Below are 20,797 nucleotides of genomic sequence, written 5' to 3'. Positions count from 1 at the left end.
CCTGTTGGACTCTGGAAGCCCCTCTGCCCCTTCCGGAGCACGAGAAACGCTGCCTGGCTTGTGGGAGCTGCGCCTACCTGCCGTAAGGCACATAACGCCTGTAGCCCCTGCTCCTAGAGGCGAAGCTGAAGGCAGGTTTGGCCGGCTGCACAACTATGCCCAGCGATTTTGCGACATCTTTGATACGTTGAACTTCTCCAGGGAGTCATCGGCCTTTGGACCAAAAAGGAATTCTCCCTCAAAAATGAATTCTCCCTCAAAAAGGCATCTCCAGCAGTCTATTCTGGACGTTGGGGGAAAACCTGAGGAGCGCACCTAGGCCACAGCCGACCCTATTAACCAGGCCATGCAGTCCGCCAAGTTCAGGCCCATTTACAGCGACTGCCTGGCCACCTCCTTCCCATCATCCACCAGCTTTATAAAACCATCTTGCAGCTCCCCATCAGTTTGTATTGGGCTGAGTATTTCGTCGCCTTCCAGAGGCCAAAGGAATACTTGGCAAACCCACAGGACACATTCTTCACCTTCGGGGTTATGATGCCAAATGCAAAAAATCTTTTTTCTCAACAGAATCTAGCCTCTTGCCTTCCCTGTCTGGAGGTAGATGTCAGGTGGATGAAGCTGCCCAGGTGGAAACAGTGGCCGCCTGAACAACTTGTCCTTCCGGGGAAGGACGAGAGGACAAAAACGACGGATCCTTTCTCGCCGACCTGCATTTGCTGGTCGTGGTGCAGCTGACAGGAGGAATAGAGCAGGGCCGTTGCCACAAGGAGGCGACTGGGTCCGCTATAGCCGGATTCAGTGGCATGTGTCTTTCTGTAGTGGGACCCTCTTCCAAAATGTCAGTTAACTCGTAACCCTGGACTGGAATTGCAGAAGCATTCAGCCCCAGAGTGTTGACCACCCTGTCCACTAATGACCTATATTTTGCATGGGCATGAGTGTAAGGCTGAGCCAATTGTAATTCAACATCTGGTGATGTATAAGACCACTCACATCATGCAGGCCCAGTGCCAAGGCCAGGAGGTCTGGCTGGTCATCAAAATAGTCAACACCACCAGCCCCTGAATAAATAGGGTTGATGTCTCCCTGATCATCCCACTGTCGGCACCAAAAAGGAGGAGTCAGAATCGCGTCTGTCCCAGTGGCGCCTCTTCTTTTAATGAAAAGATGACAAAGAAGAGTGGCTCAGCAAGAGATATTTTCTTCATTTTGTGCCAATGTCTTTTCTCTTTCTCGGGGTTAGATCCCTCTGTTTCGTCCTCAGAGGACCGAACGGTCAACTGCGTAGGTGATTTCAATGGCAATCAGCTCACCACAACCTTGTCTGCCCACTCTCGAAGGGATTTAGGATTCATTTACCCGCACACCGCCCACCCTTTGGTGTCCTGACCTGTGCTAAGGCACCACACACACGTCATGTGGGTCGGTTATTGACATTTTGGAGTCACAGTCAGTACAGTGCTTGAACCCTAAAAATCTGAGGCACAGACATGTCGGGGTCAGGAAAAAACAAAAAAGTTGACAAGAAATTCATTGAATAGAGTGGAGGACACGATGAGTAAGCACTAAGTTACTCAAGAGCAGCATGTCGAGCGCACGGATAAAAGGTAATGAGGTACAGGGCGTAGTGACACAGTATATATACAATGGCCAATGTCACGTCCGGAGCAGCCGATCGAGCTACGAGCAAGACGGATTGACGATCGAGTCCGAATACGCCCCCTGTTGAGGTTTTTCCGAGCAGCAGAGCTGGATGGGGATATCCATCTGATGAGGAATCTGCAGGAGAAAAGCAATCCATTGAAACAGAGGATTTCAAAGCCGGGCTGAGCACAGCATAGATTACATACGAGAGCACAACCACATAACAAAAACCTGGAATAGTGTAACATACTAGAGAAATAATAATGTAGCACTGCAAAAGTATCATAATTCAAAAACGATATTCGAGTAAGTGGGAGAGAGAGAGTACATTTAAAATGATTGTTTTGCAAACTTTCTTTAATAAAAAATGTAGGTTTAAAAATCAGCCTTTTGTACAGAAAATTCATAAATATAGATTTTATTTCTTACTCTGCAGACTTTTTTCTGCTGAAACTGACCAGGATACCGACTCTAGTCACTTCCGACCGACCACTGGCCAAACAACAAAACTGTAAAGTGTAATCTGTCAATGAATGTAAACAAAAAATGTACATTCTCTCTGGGGGATACAATAATTTATGTCCCGTGTTTTGAATTCCTGGAATGCATTTTTGGCCCAACCTTCAAAAGACTTGATACAATTTCAATAATAGTTTTTCTGAGAAATGATGACGGCCGTCATAGGAAAGAAGACTAGTAAATATTACTGCTTGTCATGTTTTGAACGGCAATCAGGTGTAAATGACTTGTTGATTAGATCATCGCAAATTGCACGCATGACGTCATGTGGCCTCTCTCTTCGGAATGTACCTGCAGTGATACTGTTGCATGGCTCCATTCACTTCCCAATCAGGAGCAAGCGAATGGTTTGTTCAGCTTTTTACTACAGCGGTTTGCAGTTGATGTGAGAATGTCCAATACATAACAGAAACACAAAGTTCACTTATGTACTCCATTTCTCGCTCATATTACCCTCCATAGGAAAATTGAAAAACGAAATAGAGTGCATATAATAAACAGCGTACAGTAGCATGTTCGGATATCAAATCTGTATTTTTCCTGATATACAATTAACAGTAAAGTCCATATTCGAATATAAAAACATCTTGATCCGGTTTCAAAGATGGATTAATGTTTGAATGGAATGTGATCTTGCAAAAAAATCACATTGATCGTTTGCGTTTCTGTGTAGGTATCCCTTTCCAATCTTGACAAAAGCAGCTCGAACAGTGAGTGGGCATTTTTTCTTTTCTAAATGATACAACCGGTCCACCCAGCTGGTCACATGATGTAAGTTCTATCTTTGTAATAGGACACAGAGTCCATCTGTTTTGTCATGACTAGAACATCATTGAATCCTGTGCTGAGGCCAGACATGTGCTGAAAGTATTCTTCTTTCTCCACCTGGACAGTCAGATTGTTCACACCAGCATCTTTGAGAAAGGATGTTACCTTTAAATGAGAAAACGAGAGGGATGGTTGAGTTAATAGTAAATAGTTGACAATATAGTTCTCTCCCTTCCTAGGTACAAAGGTTATTCGAAGTTACATCCAGAGGAGCACCTCATTACCACAGCTGGTTAAAATCAGCAGTCTTTCAACCGCTCTTAAATTTAAAACTCATAGTACTCCCTCAACATTTTATGACCTAACACAACAGCAGGCGGCTACAACGCATCAACTTTCCTTATAATGCAGAATTAAACCATGAATGCTCCTATTTTAACAAGCAAAATGCAGTTACATCTATATAATATGAAAGTGTGTGTGTGTATCTGTGTATTTAACTATGGGACGGCTGCCACCTAGGCCACAGCCGACCCCAGTAGAGAGTCTACAACCACGTTTTAGCTCACTGTACATTTCAGAAGGAGAGATTTCCGTCTGTATATCATTGTAATCCCGCCCACAAGGGCAGTCCAGCACCGAGTACCAACAGTAGACCCAGAAACGTGTTCAAGCTGTCCTTCTATAAGCACAGTGAGCAGAGGCTTCATGTCAGATAACCCTTCGTAATTTAGTGTTAAAAACGTTTTAAAAAGAATGCCAAAAAGTGCGAGTCCCTCGACTAACAGCAAACAGGGCCAAATAATGCTGAAGGGTAATCTAGAAGTGGCCCCCCCTTGCTCACTGTACTTAGAGAGGCACAGCTCCACCTCACTGTTGATGGGTAACGAGGCAAAACGACATGCCTAGGGTTGCGGATGGTACTCGTTCAAATGAGAATTGCATAGCATTTCAGTGCTGCATAGCTAAGGGAAACCTTCCAGAGGAGACTGTCTGATGGTGATTTCAGAAGGTGAGGAGTCTGTGGAACGAATATATCAGAAGGAACTATTCTCACTTTTTGCAAAGACAGATTCTAACCGTTCTTTCTTTAATCTTATTTGAATCTGAAATCCACCTAACTTTGTCTGGAAATATCAGGACACATTTTTAATATCTTCTTTACAGTTATTCTTTCTTGTACTCGCCGAATCGGTTTATCCTCATCAGATTTAGTTCTGTGCCTACTTCGCATGATGCGCGCATCCAAATACATGTCTGCCCTTTTCACGGCATACATCTTACCATACACAACCTTTGCTTAGTAGTATGCCTCAACAGATTTTAAGGTATGTTAAGGAAAGCACTGAATGGAGTTGGAGGACGACAATCTTTCTGCGGAGGAGCTTTGCTGCTTGTGCTGCTATGTACGCTCGGAGCAATCTTGGTGGGAAGCAGATCATTCTTTTAAGACATGAAAGCCTGCGAACAACCTTGCTCTGACCCTTTTGGGATGAATTAATGACATTGGGCAGAGATGACGAGAATGAACACCACTCTGGCATTTATTACGAGTTTGGTGGTCATTTTGCAGTAAATCGCACATTGCCACCAAAATTATTTACATCACTTCCACTTAGCCCCGTGGGTTTACCACAGGAATACGAGTGGTGATAAGGTGGTGGAAATCCTCATTTTTGGAGTCCAGAGGACTTCATGTGGATTTTGGCAGAACTAGAGCAAACAGTAATCCCACAGATTTTTGAGGTAACGTGGAGGCTTTTTTCTGAAGGTGAAACGCTTTACCTACAAACTCAGAGTTCGTGATGTGGTAAAAAGTGGGGCATTGGAATTACTGCCAATTTTTTACCCCATTGCCAAACTCGTAATGAAGCCAAGAAACTGTTTGGGGAGTACACATAAAGGCACCTGGGTGGGTGGGTGCACATTATCTTTTAAACAGTTATTCATCCTTTGTGAGATGAAACAGTGAAACGGGAGGACGAAGGTCTTTTTTGTATTTTGGGTTGAAATGTAGCTTTTGCAATAATGGCAGAACCTTCAGCTTCACAGCAATATGATGCAGTGAATGCTCCATCACATCTGATGCCATGTCTGGCATCACAAAGGCTCAAACAGAAACTGCAGGTGATGCAGGCTGGCTGCCAACAAGAGGTGGCATCTGAGGTGCAGCACAGAGTTCTACTACCTCCAGATTCCTTCCCTCTTTACCTGAAGGAGCTATGAAGGATGTTGAAACCAGCAAGGTGACCTTGCCCCAGAACATGGCAGCCATCACGAGTAGAGGACAGGACATGGCCTGTAGATGGGAGAACACCAGTTTTCATAGGCACCGTGTTTGGGTGGGAGCACCTCAGAATTCCATTTGGCTAGTCATCAGATCATTGATGGTTGTAGCAGAGAACAATTCTTCATGCCCCTCATCCAAACTTATGGCATAAGGCAGAGATGGGTCTGTAGATCCCAGGTCATAGTTTGCCTGGTCTGTCTGGGTTGGTGGCAGCTGGGTGGTAATGCAGGAACCAATTTACTGGAAGTGGAGGACCTCCTGTCCCCCACAGGCATAGGAATGAACTTTGGGGAGTGTAGCTAGGTCATTGAAGATTGTAGGCAGTCAGGTCTGGCCACAAAGGTGCAGCCTGTAACTCCAATCAGGTCTTTCAAAATCTTCTGTAATGCTTTTTCAAACAGAGTATTCCCATGGCATAGTCCATCATCTCTTGAAACAGCCTCATGTGCAGACTGGGCATAATCTCTCACCAAGCCACCAAGGAGGCGCTACGTGCCTATGTTCCAACTCCATCATGGTATCTTTGGCACAGCTGGCACCAGAAGTGCATTACCTCATATCAACCACATATTCCAGTGAACAGATGTCAAGGAATGGTAGAACTGCTAAAATAGGTTAAGAGTAATTAGATTCAGGTGATGGAAGGGTAGATGAGGATTATGTGCGAGAAATACTGCATCCACCAGGAATAACATATCAGAAGGTAATCTACTTCTTGGGAATGGATACTTTCCTCCCAGGTGATTGCCTCTTCACTTTACCTTTTCTAGGATAATATGAGGTGACAGAAAGCTGGTCCCTGATCCTCAACTCACGAGTCCTGGATGCATAAAAACTGACACCACGCGTAGGGTTCAGTGTGTGCAAACACTACATTGAAGGGTAAGAAGCCTGAAAGAAAAGTGGAATATGGATCGTTTGATGAAGGTTAAACTCCGACACCACCTGGGGGAGAAATAACGGGCATAACATTAGGGTAAACTTCTACTTGGAGAAAAATAGAACAATAGAAAGGGTGGTTGCGCACACAACGCCTAAAGCTTCCTCACCACTCTAAATGAAATAACTTTAACCGAATACACAACCTGGACAGTAAATTCCCCCGAAAAATGTAAAAATCATGTAGGAGTCCTCAAGATGGGTCGACAAAAGATTTGCCTGGAAAAATATCCAAACATTTAAGAACTTGCCTTACTGTTGGAATGGAGGAATGGTAACCTTCCTTCTGCTCTTTTGAAAACAGGAAAGGGCTGCCGAGTAACATTTAACTGTATCAAGATTGAAATCGACCAGGGACAATGACGCTTAAAACACAAATCTTTTGTAGGTAGATAAGGATAAAACTTCCCCCAAAAGTTAATCCTTATCTACACAGCTAATCTACTAAGCATGTAATTTCCAGTGACAGAGCTGTGCTCTGCCCTGCCCTTTGGTGGATGTGACAGTCTGCGCCTCCAGGCGTTTCAAGAGAAGTAAGCTGTGGGAGGGAGCTAGCCATCAGATACTGAAGTGAAGCAGTCATCCGAGTACCAGTGATATCATCTCTTCCCCTGGCTCCGGGTGTCGTCCTCAGAATGCCTGCACACTGGGGTTTGTATATCCAAGGATGACCTTGTGTGGGATGCCCTCTGACAGTCTGAGCCTCCCCCTGCACGAGTAGGGATTACAGGCACATGCCACTCTACATTCTAGAACCCCACATATCACGTTATCAGGGCTACAGATTTAGAGAATTAAAATGTGAATCAAGAACCCATGGATAGAGGAACATATGGGATGTGAGCAAACTTATTTTGAGGGTTTCGAGGCAAGTTATACTCCCATGCAATAGATAAAATTGACCACCCCATTACCAATGGTAGAGTGTTGGCACATGGGCATGACATAAGTGGACTACTACCCTGAATTTAGAATGAAATTTAACCACACAACTCGGGCACAATTTCAAGCACAAAAAGGGGATTAGATCCAATTGTTCTTTGACAGTCAAAAGAAAACAAAAAGGGCAATACGTCCTTCATTGGGAGAACAATTTAATGCCTGTGGACTTGAATGGGAAGCCTCAATACTAATACTACTGCTACTCCAAAATATGCAAACCATAGCGTGTACACTGTTTTTAAAAAGTGAAAATCACACAAAAGACAGCATAGTAGTAGTCTGCATTTGCATATCCGTGTTACGGCGATTTGGCAGAAAAGTAGTTGAGATATGACGGCAACAGCTGTACACGTGGGGCCATAACTTGCCATAAAGTGACTATGTCAAGCATACAATGGTATTTTAGGCTGCATTTGACATACGATATCGAGATCCTTTTGGCTTTACCAGTGCTCATCTTTGAAATGATTACCAATTGCTTTGAAAACAAAAAGCCCTGCCCTAGTAGATTGAGAACTATGAATCTAATTAATTAATGCCTAATCATAAAGTAGCAGGTTTGAACGGATTAGAAGATTATATGGGCAAAGTGGTTCTACTTGGGGTACTGTGTGACACTTAGGGGGGACGAGTAAAGGAAGTTACTGGAAACGGTTTTGAAATGGCTTTTTGTACTTAGAATGACACACGTATATGATATTATCTGGCATTTATAACACGCCTGTACACAAGTGTTTCTAGGCGCAACAAGACAAGGAGGGGGAAACAGAGGGGGGACAAAACAACGATCTTACTAAGACATGTGTCAGTCAGATCACGCAAGCGCAGGCAAGGGGAGAAGTGCAAAAAAGGGGCGGAGGAATGGAGAAGTGCAGGTAATCAAAAGTGCAGCCAATGAGTGGCTCACATGTGCAGGGAGAGGGGACTGTAGGGTTACAGATAGAGAGCACAAGTGCAGGGGGAGCCAAAAGGCAGTGCAGGGTGCAACTGGACAAGCAGGGACCTGGGCCCAAGATCAGAGGGTGGGCAGGTGACCAGTGCGTGGAACAGATCAGACATCAGCAGGGGAGAGGCAGAGAGAAAGCGGAAGCAAAGAATAAGGTCTTGAGTTGCTTCCGGAACCGGAGATGGTTCTGCTCAAGTTTAAGAGAGGCAGGGAGGCTGTTCCAGAGGGAGGCCTCAGCCGAAGAAACAGATCTGCCCCCAACTCTCTGCTTGGAAAAGCAACTAGCCCTAAGAGAGTTGGAGGTGGATGAGCGGAGAACTCAAGAGGGTAGATACTTGGGAAAAGAGAGTTTGGAGGTATTGCAGTCTGAGGCCCCAGAAAGCCTTGTGGACAATGTGAAGGGTCTTGAACTTGATCCTTGCCGCCACTGAGAGCCAATGAAGAGACTTCAGGGCTGGAGAGATATGATCCCTGGGCTTGGGGCCAAGGACAAGTCTCATAGTCCTGTTCAGTCCTGTTCTGGATAAGTTGTAGAGGATGGAGAGTAGAGGCAGGGACATTTAGAAAGAGGCAATTACAGTAGTCCAGCCTTGCGAGTACCACAGCTCTGTTGACAGTGAGCTTTTGGGGGAAGTAAGGAAAGGAAGAATACCTCTGAGGAGGTGCAGCTGGGAGCTTGACTTCTTAGAGACGTCGGAGATGTGAGGAGAGAAGGAGAGGGTAGAGTCAAATAGAACTCCAAGGTTCTTAGCCTCACAGGTAGGAGCGGAAGAGGACCTAGAGTGGGTGGCCATAGATAGAGAAAGGAAAGGAGAGAGCTGGTGTTCTGATGAGGAGGATCTCAGTCTTACTGGCATTAAGGCAGAGATCATTGGCGTCATACCACTCCTGGATTGCAGACAGACAGTCGGGAATGAGAGATGGAGTAGAGGTGGCTGAGGGGAGCCGAAAAGAGAGTTGGGTGTCATCTGTATAACACTGAAAGTTAGAGCAGAGAGCAGCGATGCGGTGGGCAAGAGGTGCCAGGTATTGGTTGTACAGCCAGGGAGAGAGGTTAGACCCCTGGGGGACACCAAAGGTAGAGAGAGAAAGAAGACCGGAAAGACCCAATTTGGATCTGAGAGGGTCGGTCAGTAAGAAAAGAGGTCACCCAGGCCAGGGCCTGATCAGTGATACCCAGGTTATCACAGAGGCTCTGGCATGGTTAACCCTGTCGAAAGCAGAAGAAAGATCGAGGAGAATGAGGACAGAAGGAAGGTTAGAATCAAGATTGAAGAGCAGGTCCTCATGGATGTTCAGGAGAGCAGTTTGTGTTTCTGGCTGCTCTGAAGCCAGGCTGATGGTCATGGAGACACCAACAGATTCAGTATGAAGTTTGAGCTGGGAGATGGCCAGCTTTTCCAAGAGTTTGCCCAGGAAAGGAGTGATAGAGATTGGGCGATAGTTAGCCGGAGAGGAAGGATTGGCAGAGGGCTTCTTTAAGAGGGGTGCACAAGGAGTGCTTCAGGGAGGATGGGAAGGTTCCAGTGGCAAAAGAGTGATTGCAGAACTCGGCCAAGGCTGGAGCAAGGGTGTCGATGTGGTCCTTGATGGTTCTGGAAGAACAGGGAAAAACATGTTTTGACAAGACTTTTATAGCTCGGACTTGTCTAGAAAAGTCATCAGAAGTGAACAGTGGAAAGGAAGAGAAGGGAGGAAAGTTCAGCCACAAAAAGACCAGGAGTGGAGGAGGTGGAAGAAGAGGAAGAGAGGGCGGACAAGATGTCCTGAGTTTTAGTGGTGAAATGAGAAGTCAAGGCCATACAGAGGGCATTGGAGGGACAGGAGAGTTTGAGACTGCAGCAGGATTGGCCAGCTCCTTGCAGAAGCCAGAGAGGAAGGAAGGATCGGCAGTAGTAAGTATTCATATACAATTGCAAGAAAAGATATTCTGTTTTTGATCCTACACGACATGTTACTAAAGAATAAAAAAAATGTCATTTGTGGGTACAGCGGATATTGAAATGCACAGAAAATACGGCTTACCGTACTTTAAGGTTTCTCCGATTATTTGATCAATAGCATACCCGGATATAAAGCAACAGAAGTACTTAAAGGTTTGCTTTTCTTAGGTTACCTGTTGAATAACTCTTTGCTCCACGACATCGGACATCACTTGCACATGTATTGTTCCTGCCACTACGCTAGCTGAGTGACGCCAGAAATGTGGGTCCCGGTAAGAGATAAGGCCATCGATTTTTTGAATCTGCAAAACAATTAATTTACAGTCATGCCAATGCACCTAATTCACAGCACATGTTCACAAATGTAAGGAAAATGTACAGTCTACTGACTTCCTTTTGCCAAGTAAAGGCAGTTTATTGATCAAGCAACTTCTCTGCATGCACTTCTAAGAGTTAAAGAAATGACACTTTGGAGTTCCTTTGATAGGCTTATTTTAAATTTAGAAACGTACGTTTGAAAAAAGTATAATGGGTTACTTAATAAAAAATTAAGCATGCATCACAAAACTCTAAGGAGCTAAGGATAATAAACCTGCGATTCATTTACTATAGTCAGGGAGAAGGAAAATACGAGTATAAGGGCGTTGGACCCTTCTGAATCTACATAATGCAATATTCATCCTGCAACAATGCAGCTTTATGCAAACCAAGAAGAGGTCTGCTATAGTCTGGGGCACACGTTTGTCTAGTCTGGTATTTAATCTCAATGTGTTCATTGTATTCGGTACTTTAGTTAGCAATTGTTCATAACTGATCTATAATTACCATTGCTGAAGCTCCCATTTGGTGATATTCCTATGGCAATTGCATGGCCATCAGAAAAGAGGCCTAAGATGGTAAGGACTGAGATACATGGGCAAATCAGATCTGTATGTGGTTCTCAGTATGAGAATGAAAAGCCAGCATGGTCTCCAGGTACAAAGAACAATTTGCTGCCTGGGAATGCCCGCTCCACCAAGTGGCTAGTCTTGTCTGCGGACTGGTACAATAGTCAGTTCACAGTCTCATTCAGATTTCAGTAGCTCTGGCCTTTTAAGGACGTGTACACTGTCACTTTTAGAGCCTTGGGAAGATTGTAACCACAAGATGGACATCACCAATGAGTAATTATGCTCAATGTTTTTTTACTCCAATTTGCATTCAGACTTGTGTCCACAACAGACCCAGGCCTATACATGCAGGGAGGAGGGTATCAGCTCTGTGCAGGGTCCTGGTTGGGAATCCTGTGGAAAATGCTATAATTTCACATGTGGCTATCAAGGGGCTTCTTCTGTTTTTCTTAATACACTGGGCCACCTGCGATTGTCCTGTAGAAACATGATGCTATATGATAGTACGTGGCAGCCACCACTTTAGCTCTACAGCTACAACATACGTCGACCTGGATCAATGACTTGACAGGCAAGTGTGGCCAGTGGTTGAAGGTGGTTTTATTTTTTAGAATGGCTCTAGGGTAGAACCAATGTAAATGTGCAGCTTGGAAAACTTACAACATGAATGATAAGTACACGAGGCCCAAGCCTGGACCCAATACCCCAACTCTCCCATCAGATAACTTGGGACTCAACCGATCTTTCTCCAAGTATGAACCTTCCTCTCCTGGGGAAAAATGAACTTGCTGGTTCACTTGGAACCTTCTTAGCAGTACTGGGGAAGGCAGACTAGTATGACCTCTCTTAGACTAGTAGTTCAATGTAGCCACCTATTTTAACGAAAGGAAACTGGATGGCATTTCTTCAAGAAAGTCAAATGTTTCAAAACAAGCCTCTTTCTTTAAAATTCATTAAGTCTGTAATGTTTCACAAAGATCAGTGGGCTCCACCCCCTTGAAATGCTCTTCGGTTTCTACTTTGTTGCTGCTAGCGGGATAGGCCCATCTCTGCAGCCGTTGTTGAATCTTGTTAGACTGTATTTCTATACTCTGGCCTGTTGGACAGATGTATAGGAGGCCAAACTAGTTTGTTAACAGGGACAACTCTGGGAGCTGTAGCCAAACCAATTAAGGTAGTATGGAGAGTGGTCAAGGCTAAGTCTCAGAATGGGGTGAGCCTAGCAAAGGGTCCACAATGAGTCCACAAGGTAATTAACCAAAGATTACAATAAGAAAAGTAGTTATACAAATACTATATATATTTATGGCCAAGCAAACACTATACAAATGACTATAAGCAAGTAATAATATCACACAACACTCATAATAAAATACATATATAAAGCCCCAGTAGCCAGTGCACTCTAACCCCAAAAACCCCAACCCTCAATCTTGAGCGCAAAGGCAATGGTTAGATATGCAATGGCAGTCCACAAGAATTCAACCTTAACTTTAGAAGTCCAAGCCTAAATTGACTAGGGTCTTGTGTCCTGAAAGTTCACGAAGTTTACAGTAGTTTCGAGAGCCATGAAAAGATTAGGCGGAGGGTCTTGTGGATGGGAAATCATTTCCACCCATCAGGTAAGTATCTATTTTAGTAAATAAAACTGTCCCCAGCTTTCAGAAGTCTTTCGTTACAAGTATTACCAAAGTAAAACAAAGGCAAAACCTTTAAAAGTCTTCAAACATTTACAGGTAGGGATAGGGGGGTGGGGTAGGTATGTATTACTGTAACTCATCCCCAGTACTCCAGTTTCTCTTCACACTTGGCAGGTCATCAGAGGTCAGGTTTCCCGCTGTTGGTTCTGGACACCAGAGCCCAGGAGTAGCATGTGCAAGAGATGTCCCGGTTGGACACAGAAACAGGTGCAACCTGCTCCGGCCGATAAATGCAACTTCCATCAATAAAGCACTTCTCCAGGCAGTAGAACAGACGCGGGAGAGCCGGTTTCGACAATTGTCACCCTTGCACTGTGACAGAAAGGGACAAAAATGTCTCGGTCAGAGTCAGCCGCCTATCTCAGGTCCCGCTGAAGCTGGAACGCCAATATTTCACAGGTGGGACTCTTGTAGTATAAGCTGAGGGTCCTGAAAGTTCTGAGCCAAAACGCAGAACCATAATGCCTCTATCGCGAAAGCCCAAACTGGAGTTGTTCAGTCCACCGTATGGTTCCAGGAACGCTTCCGAAAACTCCAGATAGCTGGGCACCGAGCAGACGTCGGGAATGGTTGGTCCCACCACTCCAAGGGTCGAAGTATCACTGAAGGCCTTCTAAAGATCACCAGCCAGTCAGGGCTCCACTGGGACTGCAGCAAAGGTTGCCAGACCTTCTTAAGAAGGTCCACATGTCTTCACAGCTGGGCAGGATACTAAGCTCCTTGCAGGATCTCTCCAGAATCTCTGATGCATGGCTGCAGGACTCCTCCTCTTATCCATAAACTCAGGTGAGACAGAAACTCAGTTCACCCAATGGAAGATCTGCCCCTCACAAACACGCCAACAGCGATCGAATCAAGACCATTGATGGTGAAACTCATGAATACTCTCTCGACATACAGGCACTAGTATGTGGATTGGGACCGGACAATCCCAGCCCACTTCCTGGGAACCCACATACATGGCCTTGCACGACGCTATGAAAACCAAGGCTTTCCCGGGCAGTGCATGACCATAAAAGGATTTTCCTGACCTGGCAAGGCAGGAAGAAGGCCACAGGACAAGATGGCCAAAAGAACAAGTAAAAACCTTGTGGCACGGCCATGTTGTGACACTAGCCACAGTTAGTAGCCAAATGCAGTAAACACAGTAATGCTAACCAAATGAATTGCAAAAATAGTAAAACTGCAACTGCTGCAACCAGCTTGTCTTTAGGCACACCCAAAGTAACCAACAGATCCCTTTGAGTGTAGTCTAGGGCCATACAAAATAAACCCCATTACATTGCATTTTAAGATTCGTTGTGCAATGATACAAAGTTACCCAAACAATAGTTAACATGCATAAAGAAAAGGGAAGCATAGTTTCCCAGTACAGACAGCCTTAATGACTGGTCAGGTTTCCCATAACAATGGGAGAATGTGCAGTAGAGTGAAGCTGAAGGCTTCACTTCAGTGGATAGTCAGGACAGTACAAAAACAAAAAGTAAAAAGTTTGGGGGTTCATCGAAATGGAGGGAAAGTTGCTAAAAAGAGAAAGCGTTCCTTACAAATCCCAACCACCAAGTTAAGCTAAGCAGTAGGCCATGTTGGGTGGAGCTGGTTTTTAGTGGGCACGACAACCATGGTTTTCCCACATGTTCAAGATGTCGCTCTGTACACTAGTCACCTACTGTGCCCTTACAACATGCTATCCAAATATCAAGGGATCAGACTCTAAACATGCCCAAAAACACTGAACTTGGCATCTTGGCTCCTGAAGTCAGAGAGTTTTGACATTTAAACCTGCCACAAAAATGTATGGACATCTTAAGGGAAGCACGTAAACCCAACACAAGGCACTGCTATTTCAACAAGTGGAAACGCTTTGTAATTTAGTGCAAAACAGGCAGCATCAACCCCTTTGACTGCTTACCTTCACATATAGTACTCTATCTGCTTTACCTTTTAGACTCGGGATTAGTATTTAATTCCCCATGAGTTCATTTAGCAGCTCTTTCAGCATAAACCACCTCTCAAACTAAAGTGTCATGGTGGAAGATACTAGTAGTTAAGGCATTTATGGAAGGGGTTTAAAGCCTACACCCCCCCATTTCATAACCGATTCCCAGATGTGACTTAAATGTCTTACTTTCTAAACACATGCCCCCTCCCCACTTTTTCAGCCAATGCATAAAACCAGTCTTAAGCACCTAACTTACATGACTGTTTCTGGTCGCCATTACATCGATAAGAAGGGTCAGTGAACTGCAAGCCCTCTCAGTTTAAGATCCTTTTGTTATTATTCATAAAGACAAAGTGATTCTTAGAAAACACCCACGTTTTTCTCCTAAACATATCTCAAAGTTCCATGTTAACCAATCCATAGAGCTTCCAGTCTTCTTACAGAATCCAACTAATTCAGCAGAGAAAAGTCTCCATACATTAGATGTTAGGAGAGCTGTAATGTACTACTTAAACAAAACAAAGCCAATAAGGAAAACAGATCAGTTCTTTGTTTCCATATCTGCAGGTAGAGAAGGAGATCCTGTCTCTAAAACAGCTATTTCTAGAAGGATTGTCAAATGCATACAAATGTGTTATTCTCTGGCCAAGAAAACTTTACCTTTCACACCCAGAGCACACTCTACTCGAGGCACAGGGGCTACTATGGCCTTTATTGCAAATGTACCTTTAGATGCCATTTGCAAAGCAGCTACATGAAGTTCAATTCACACATCATTACTGCTTAGATGCTCATTCAAGGAGAGAGTCACATGTGGGTCAGGCGGTGTTATAACATCGGTTTACCGCTGTACCTTCTAATAACCCACCACCAGGTAGTGCTCGCTTGTCTATGCAAAGCATGTGATTCTAAGCAGATCCACAAACCTCAGAAGACATACATTACTTATCGTCATTGTATTTCTGATGCTTGTATCTGCTTAGATTCACATGCTCCCACCCTTCCTCCCCTCTTGGAGTTGAAGGTACATAGACATCTTACCCCTTTTCTTTGCTTTCCTGTGCTCATTCATACACTTCATGCTCCCTCATGTCAGAAACAAGACAATGTGAGGGACCTCGACATGTGAAGGACTGTGGGTACAGCACATGCCACACTAGGGATAGTATCACAAACACGCCCAGTCGACGTACCTTTTCAAACTTCAAAAACAAGTAATGTAATACTCTGCATCTACCACTAGATGTCACCCTATGCAAAGCACGTAAATCTAAGCAGCTACAAGCATCAGAAATACAATTACGGTAAGTAATGCATGTCATAAACATGTACCCATAGGCGATATAGGAAAGCAGTGGATTCAATGACCAGTGTAACACAGATAAGTACTCTGATGCATTAGAAATAGAAAGGTTGCTTAAGAATAACCATGAACACGGGAGGTGCTAGAAAGCCCGACCAACATGACTGTCTGTGAGCTCTGTAAGGCTTGGCACGGGCGCCCTGTAAACCCTGATAATATCCTGTCCCTGTGGCGTGTCAGCTGCTGCACCCGACTGGCGAAGTGCGGAGCATTCAATGGATGCGTGATCCCCCACATCAGTGAGGCTTGGCGAGTTGAGGCCAGCATTCTAGCTCCGATCTGCGAGGCATCGGCATTGCTTTGGGCTCTGAGGAGTTTTGAAGGCGGGCAGAGAAGCAGGGACTGGAGTGCGGCCAGCGCCTGGTGTTGCCAGATGATCACGACGAATGGTGACCCGAGGAGTGCAGCACAGAGAGATCCCCGCAGTCACAGAAACTCCCGCTGGGTGCCAGGTGGCCCTGGGCGGACGTGTGGGCAGCCCACTGTGGAGCTGGACTGAACATCTGGCCCCTAATGGTGAGGCGGGGGGAGCCCTGGACTTCAGTTGAGGCGGCACTGAGATCGGATACCACGGACCCCCGGTGGTGGGGGAATCTCACGCGCTAGGGCTGCCAGGCTCGGTGCGCAGTGCTAGAGGATGCCTTTCTGGCCGCCTCATATCCCAAGTTTGCATCTGTGGCTAAGTGAGGCGGTGGAGCTACGTTTCACTGGTGAGATGCTGAGGGTATTGCACTAGACTAGTGCTGCATGGTGGCCTCTCGGCACTGCGGATATAGGGTGAGTAGTAGTGGGATGACTGGTCCTACGCTGCTGGAAGGGCAGAGCTAGGAGCCTGGAGAGCGAAGACCTGGCTCAGGGCTGTTGGGCGAGCACTGCATTGTGGTCATCGTTTAGGGCTGCCTAGGCCAACGAGCTGCGCTCCCCCTGACTGGTGGGACTGGAGGTGCAGGACATGTTCTATCTGTGAATGGCCCATCTGGTGACTTCCCTGGCTTGACCGCGCAGGGGGGAGGGGATCCTCGGGATATCGTCTTTGGGTGCCGGCCACTGCACGAGATAGAGGCCTACTTGAAAATTGTGATGGGCCAACAAAAATTGGAGCAGTACATGGGTGGTAGGAACAAGCAAGCCCAACGGAAAATGCCTACTGATGTGGACTCCATCCCAGCTCCACCAGAAGAGACGGTTACCATGGGACAATTACTGGCGGCCATTCAAGACTCGAGGAGCTCCTCTGACAAGGTGCAGACTGACAGTGGAGTTACCATTGGTAAGAGCAGACCTCAAGAAGATGGGTGAGAGTCACAGAAACGGAAAAAAGGTGGGCAAAGTTGAAGATGCAGTCATGACACTGCAGGCTAGATTTAATGCGCTTGCAACGGGGACGAGAGCTCTTGAGAATCGGGCGGAGGATGCTCAGGGCCAATCCAGGCGTAGCAATATAAGGATCCTGGGAATCGTGGAAGGCGAGGAGGGTCCCAGTATGTAACTGTATCTGGAATGTCTCTACATGGATGTGCTGAAGATCAATGGGTTGTCTATGTGGTTTACTTTTGGGAGGGCACACAGGGTGCAGGGAGGACAGTCCCCAGTTGGTGCTCCTCCGAGACCAATTGTGGCAAAATTGCTGAACTACAGAGACTGCGATGCAATTCTCCAAGATGCACACAGATCCTCAGTTTACAAACTGGGGGGTATGCGTACCATGGTTTACCCCATTTTCACCCAAGAGGTGCAAAAACAGCGCAGATCTTATGATGGTGTGAGGAGAAGGCTCAGAGACCTGGGTCTGAAATATATGTTCTTTCCTGTGAATTTAAAGGTACTCGCAAATGGCTGATCCCACTTTTTTCAACATCCGGCCAAGGTATGGGACTGGTCGGAGTTTGAGTATGGGGACAAGGGGACCATCCAGCATGGTGGCCGAGGATGGGGCATGAGTGGAGCGAGCGCCCCTCCCCATCCAGGGAAATCGACAACAGACGACAACACAGGGAGAATTTGCATGTCTAGCGATGGCATGATCGAAAGAAGAAGGGAGCGGAGGCCGGCCAGCCCTGACTGCAGCTGTGCCCTTGATGTGGTGACAGTTGGCAGAACAGGACTAATTGATGTGAACAACAATGGCTGAGGGCTGCAATATGGGACATTGGGTAATTGTAATTGGTTATTTATAACATGCTCAATAACCAGAGGTTTCTAAGCGCGGACCCGGGGATCGAACTTGTGTTGCTCCGTGTTGTAGGACAATTTCTTACCTCTGTGGGGTCGGGGGCATTGGGAAATGTTGGAGGCGCAATGTGTTAACAGGTTTGGATCACTGTGGGCATTTGAGGGGCACAATATCAGTACTTGCGCTGGGGTAGTGACCCACCAGTGTTCTAGCTCTACCGCTGTAACTGGCCTTGTTGGTCGGAAATGGGGGTTGAGGGGGGACCAGCAGTTTTGAAGGGTCTTGTTGAGAGGGGTTGGAGGGGGTATGATGCCTGGTGGAGGATGGGGACGGCGGGGGACTGGGATGTTGTTGGTTAATGGATCACTTGTCTGCTCTTTGGGGAGGTTGACTTTAGATAAAGAGTGCATTGAAAAGGAAGGTTTTTCAGCAATTTTTTGAACTTGGTCGTAGTTTGGATTTTCAGGAGTTCAGGAGAGATAGTGTTCCAGATAACAGGGGCCAAGCCATCAAAGCTTGTCCACCCGTACTTAGCCAGGCGGAATATAGGCTGAACTATTCTGGCCTGGTCCTGTGATCTAAAGGAGCGCGAGGGTAGATATGGCTTCAGACGTTCTGCAAGGTAGATGGGCGCCTCATGGGTCAGGCACTTGTGAGTTAGGGTCAAGATCTCACACTTTGCCTCACAAGCAACCAATGCAGCTGTCTTCTTGCCTCAGAGATGTGATGTCGTCTAGGAATACCTAGAACTGCTCTTACTGCCCAGTTTTAGGTCACTTGAAGAGCAGAGAAATTGGACTGGGCGGTGCCGGCCAGGAGACTGTTACAATAGTCAAGCCGTGAGTCGACTAGTGAGGAGGCCAGTAGAGACATATTTTTCTATGAGAGAAAGGGGCGAATGTGGCTGAGGAGTTTGTTAAAGAGCCCACATGATGCACAAGTCTTAGCGACGTGCTGCCTCATGTTAAGTTCATCATCCAACGTAACACCCAGCGTTTTGAAGGCTCATGGCGACCGGTATAGTTGTATTGGCGATGGAAACATTAGCATACTCTGGGGCCTGTTTCTTTAGCATATGGCTGGACGCAGTGATATGGATCTCGGTTTTCTCCGAGTTAAGGGTATTGAATTCGCTGCCATCCAGGAACGGATGGTGGAATATATAGAATTCATGGCATGCGAATCCTGGGAGTAGATGCCTGAGAGTTTTAGGATGACCCGATTGTCATGTGCATAGTTTGTACAGGACACACAAGTCATCAAGAATCGCCAGAAGTGAGAGGAAGTAGATGTTATATCATGTTTAGCTATGAAGCCAGATGCCCTGGGGCCCAAAATGCTGTTTTCCTCAGTGAATTTCTGAAATTGCAGATATGACTGAAGGGGGTCAAGGTTGTCTTTTTTGAGTAGGGGGGTGATCAATGCTTCTTTAAGATGGAGGGGGACACACCCTTCATCAAAGGACAGGTTAATAAGTTTAGTCACCCAGGGGCATAGGATATCAAGGCAGCTGACCAGAAGCCTTGAGGGACAAGAATCACCTTTCAATGAGGTAGGCTTCATGCTAGATATGATCTGGGTGATTTTGGCCACAGTACTCGGAGAGAAGGAGAATGCCGATTGAGATTTGGCGATGGGGATAGAAGGGAGTCCTGTGCTCTCTGGGGGCGGCCTCGGGATACCAGTCAGGCCTTTGTAAGATGTGCTGGATTGCAAATGTGAGTCAACTTTAGCAGTAAAGGTGTCAAATTATTTGGCACCAGGCAGAGTCCTTAGACGGTGCAGGTTTGGGGGGAGGTTTGCTCTTAAAGTCCCTCAAAATATCAAATAGTCCTCTAGAGCTTGATTTTGCCTGTAAAATCCTTCACTGCACGGAATGGCTAAGATAAGGTCATTCAGTTGGAATGTGAGAGGGCTGAATAATTTTATTAAAAGGGGCAAGATCCAGTCGTACCCGCATAGGCACAAAATAGACGTGGCCATACTTCAAGAGACTCATCTGGATGCACACGGGTTGCAGGGTGTTCAGTGGAGGGGGTGGTGGTTAGCACTACATTCTCTACTTACGGCAGGGGAGTGCTGGTTTGGAGTTACTGGGGACACCATTGTTCTTGCTTGGGACAATTTAGGTCAGAGTTTTTTCATGACATGCAGGACTTGCTGGTGCATCGTAGGGATGTCTGCCACCTGTGGCTTGGGGACATCAATTGTGTACTGAATGGCATGAATGATGAGGCTAGTGCCGCGGTTATGCTGACTGGTGCGGCAATGAAAACTCTGGCGTGTGTGGTTGATGACCTATGTCTGAGAGACGCCTGAAGGGAGCTCCAGGGGGTGGAGTGTAGCTACTCTTACTTCTCTGCGGTCCACGGATCTCATTCACAAATTGATTCCGCATTTCTGGGGGAAGAGTGTTTGGATTGGTTGACAGACCACTCGCCTCTCTTGGTGGAGCTGGGTCGTAGAGAGGTTTGCCCGCTCATACCGACGTGGAAGTTTGACAATCAGATGCTGGAGGATGCTGAATTCAGGGCTTCACTGGGGGGACAGCATTCATCAGTTTATTAAAGATAATTGGGACACCACTGCACGTAGATCTACTGAATGGGAAGCCCTGAAGATAAGGGCACTGTGTATATCGACTAGTGTGGGAGCAACTAGAGCCCGCACAGAGGAAATTAGAGGCCTCAAATGGGAAGTGGCACGGCCGGACCAGGAACTGGCAAGGGCCCTGC

At 46.1% G+C, this 20,797-nt stretch overlaps 1 protein-coding gene across 1 annotated transcript in view; it reads right to left on the bottom strand.

Moving 5' to 3' along the window:
• Window positions 1–1,986: 1,986 nt before the first annotated feature.
• The window catches only part of SLC30A5 (solute carrier family 30 member 5), a 738,926-nt gene continuing 720,115 nt past the window's right edge, over window positions 1,987–20,797 (bottom strand). The window contains exons 15-16 of the mRNA XM_069627390.1: window positions 10,168–10,296; window positions 1,987–3,099 (exon numbers count right to left, since the gene is read on the bottom strand). Of these exons, the coding sequence (XP_069483491.1) occupies window positions 2,929–3,099; window positions 10,168–10,296 (300 nt within the window). The 3' untranslated portion in view covers window positions 1,987–2,928. The remainder of the gene's footprint in view (window positions 3,100–10,167; window positions 10,297–20,797) is intronic.

Source organism: Ambystoma mexicanum, chromosome 6p (genome assembly GCF_040938575.1).
Source record: "Ambystoma mexicanum isolate Mex_15411 chromosome 6p, UKY_AmexF1_1, whole genome shotgun sequence".
Taxonomy (NCBI): Eukaryota; Metazoa; Chordata; class Amphibia; order Caudata; family Ambystomatidae; genus Ambystoma; species Ambystoma mexicanum.
This window is presented reverse-complemented; position numbering and strand designations above follow the sequence as displayed.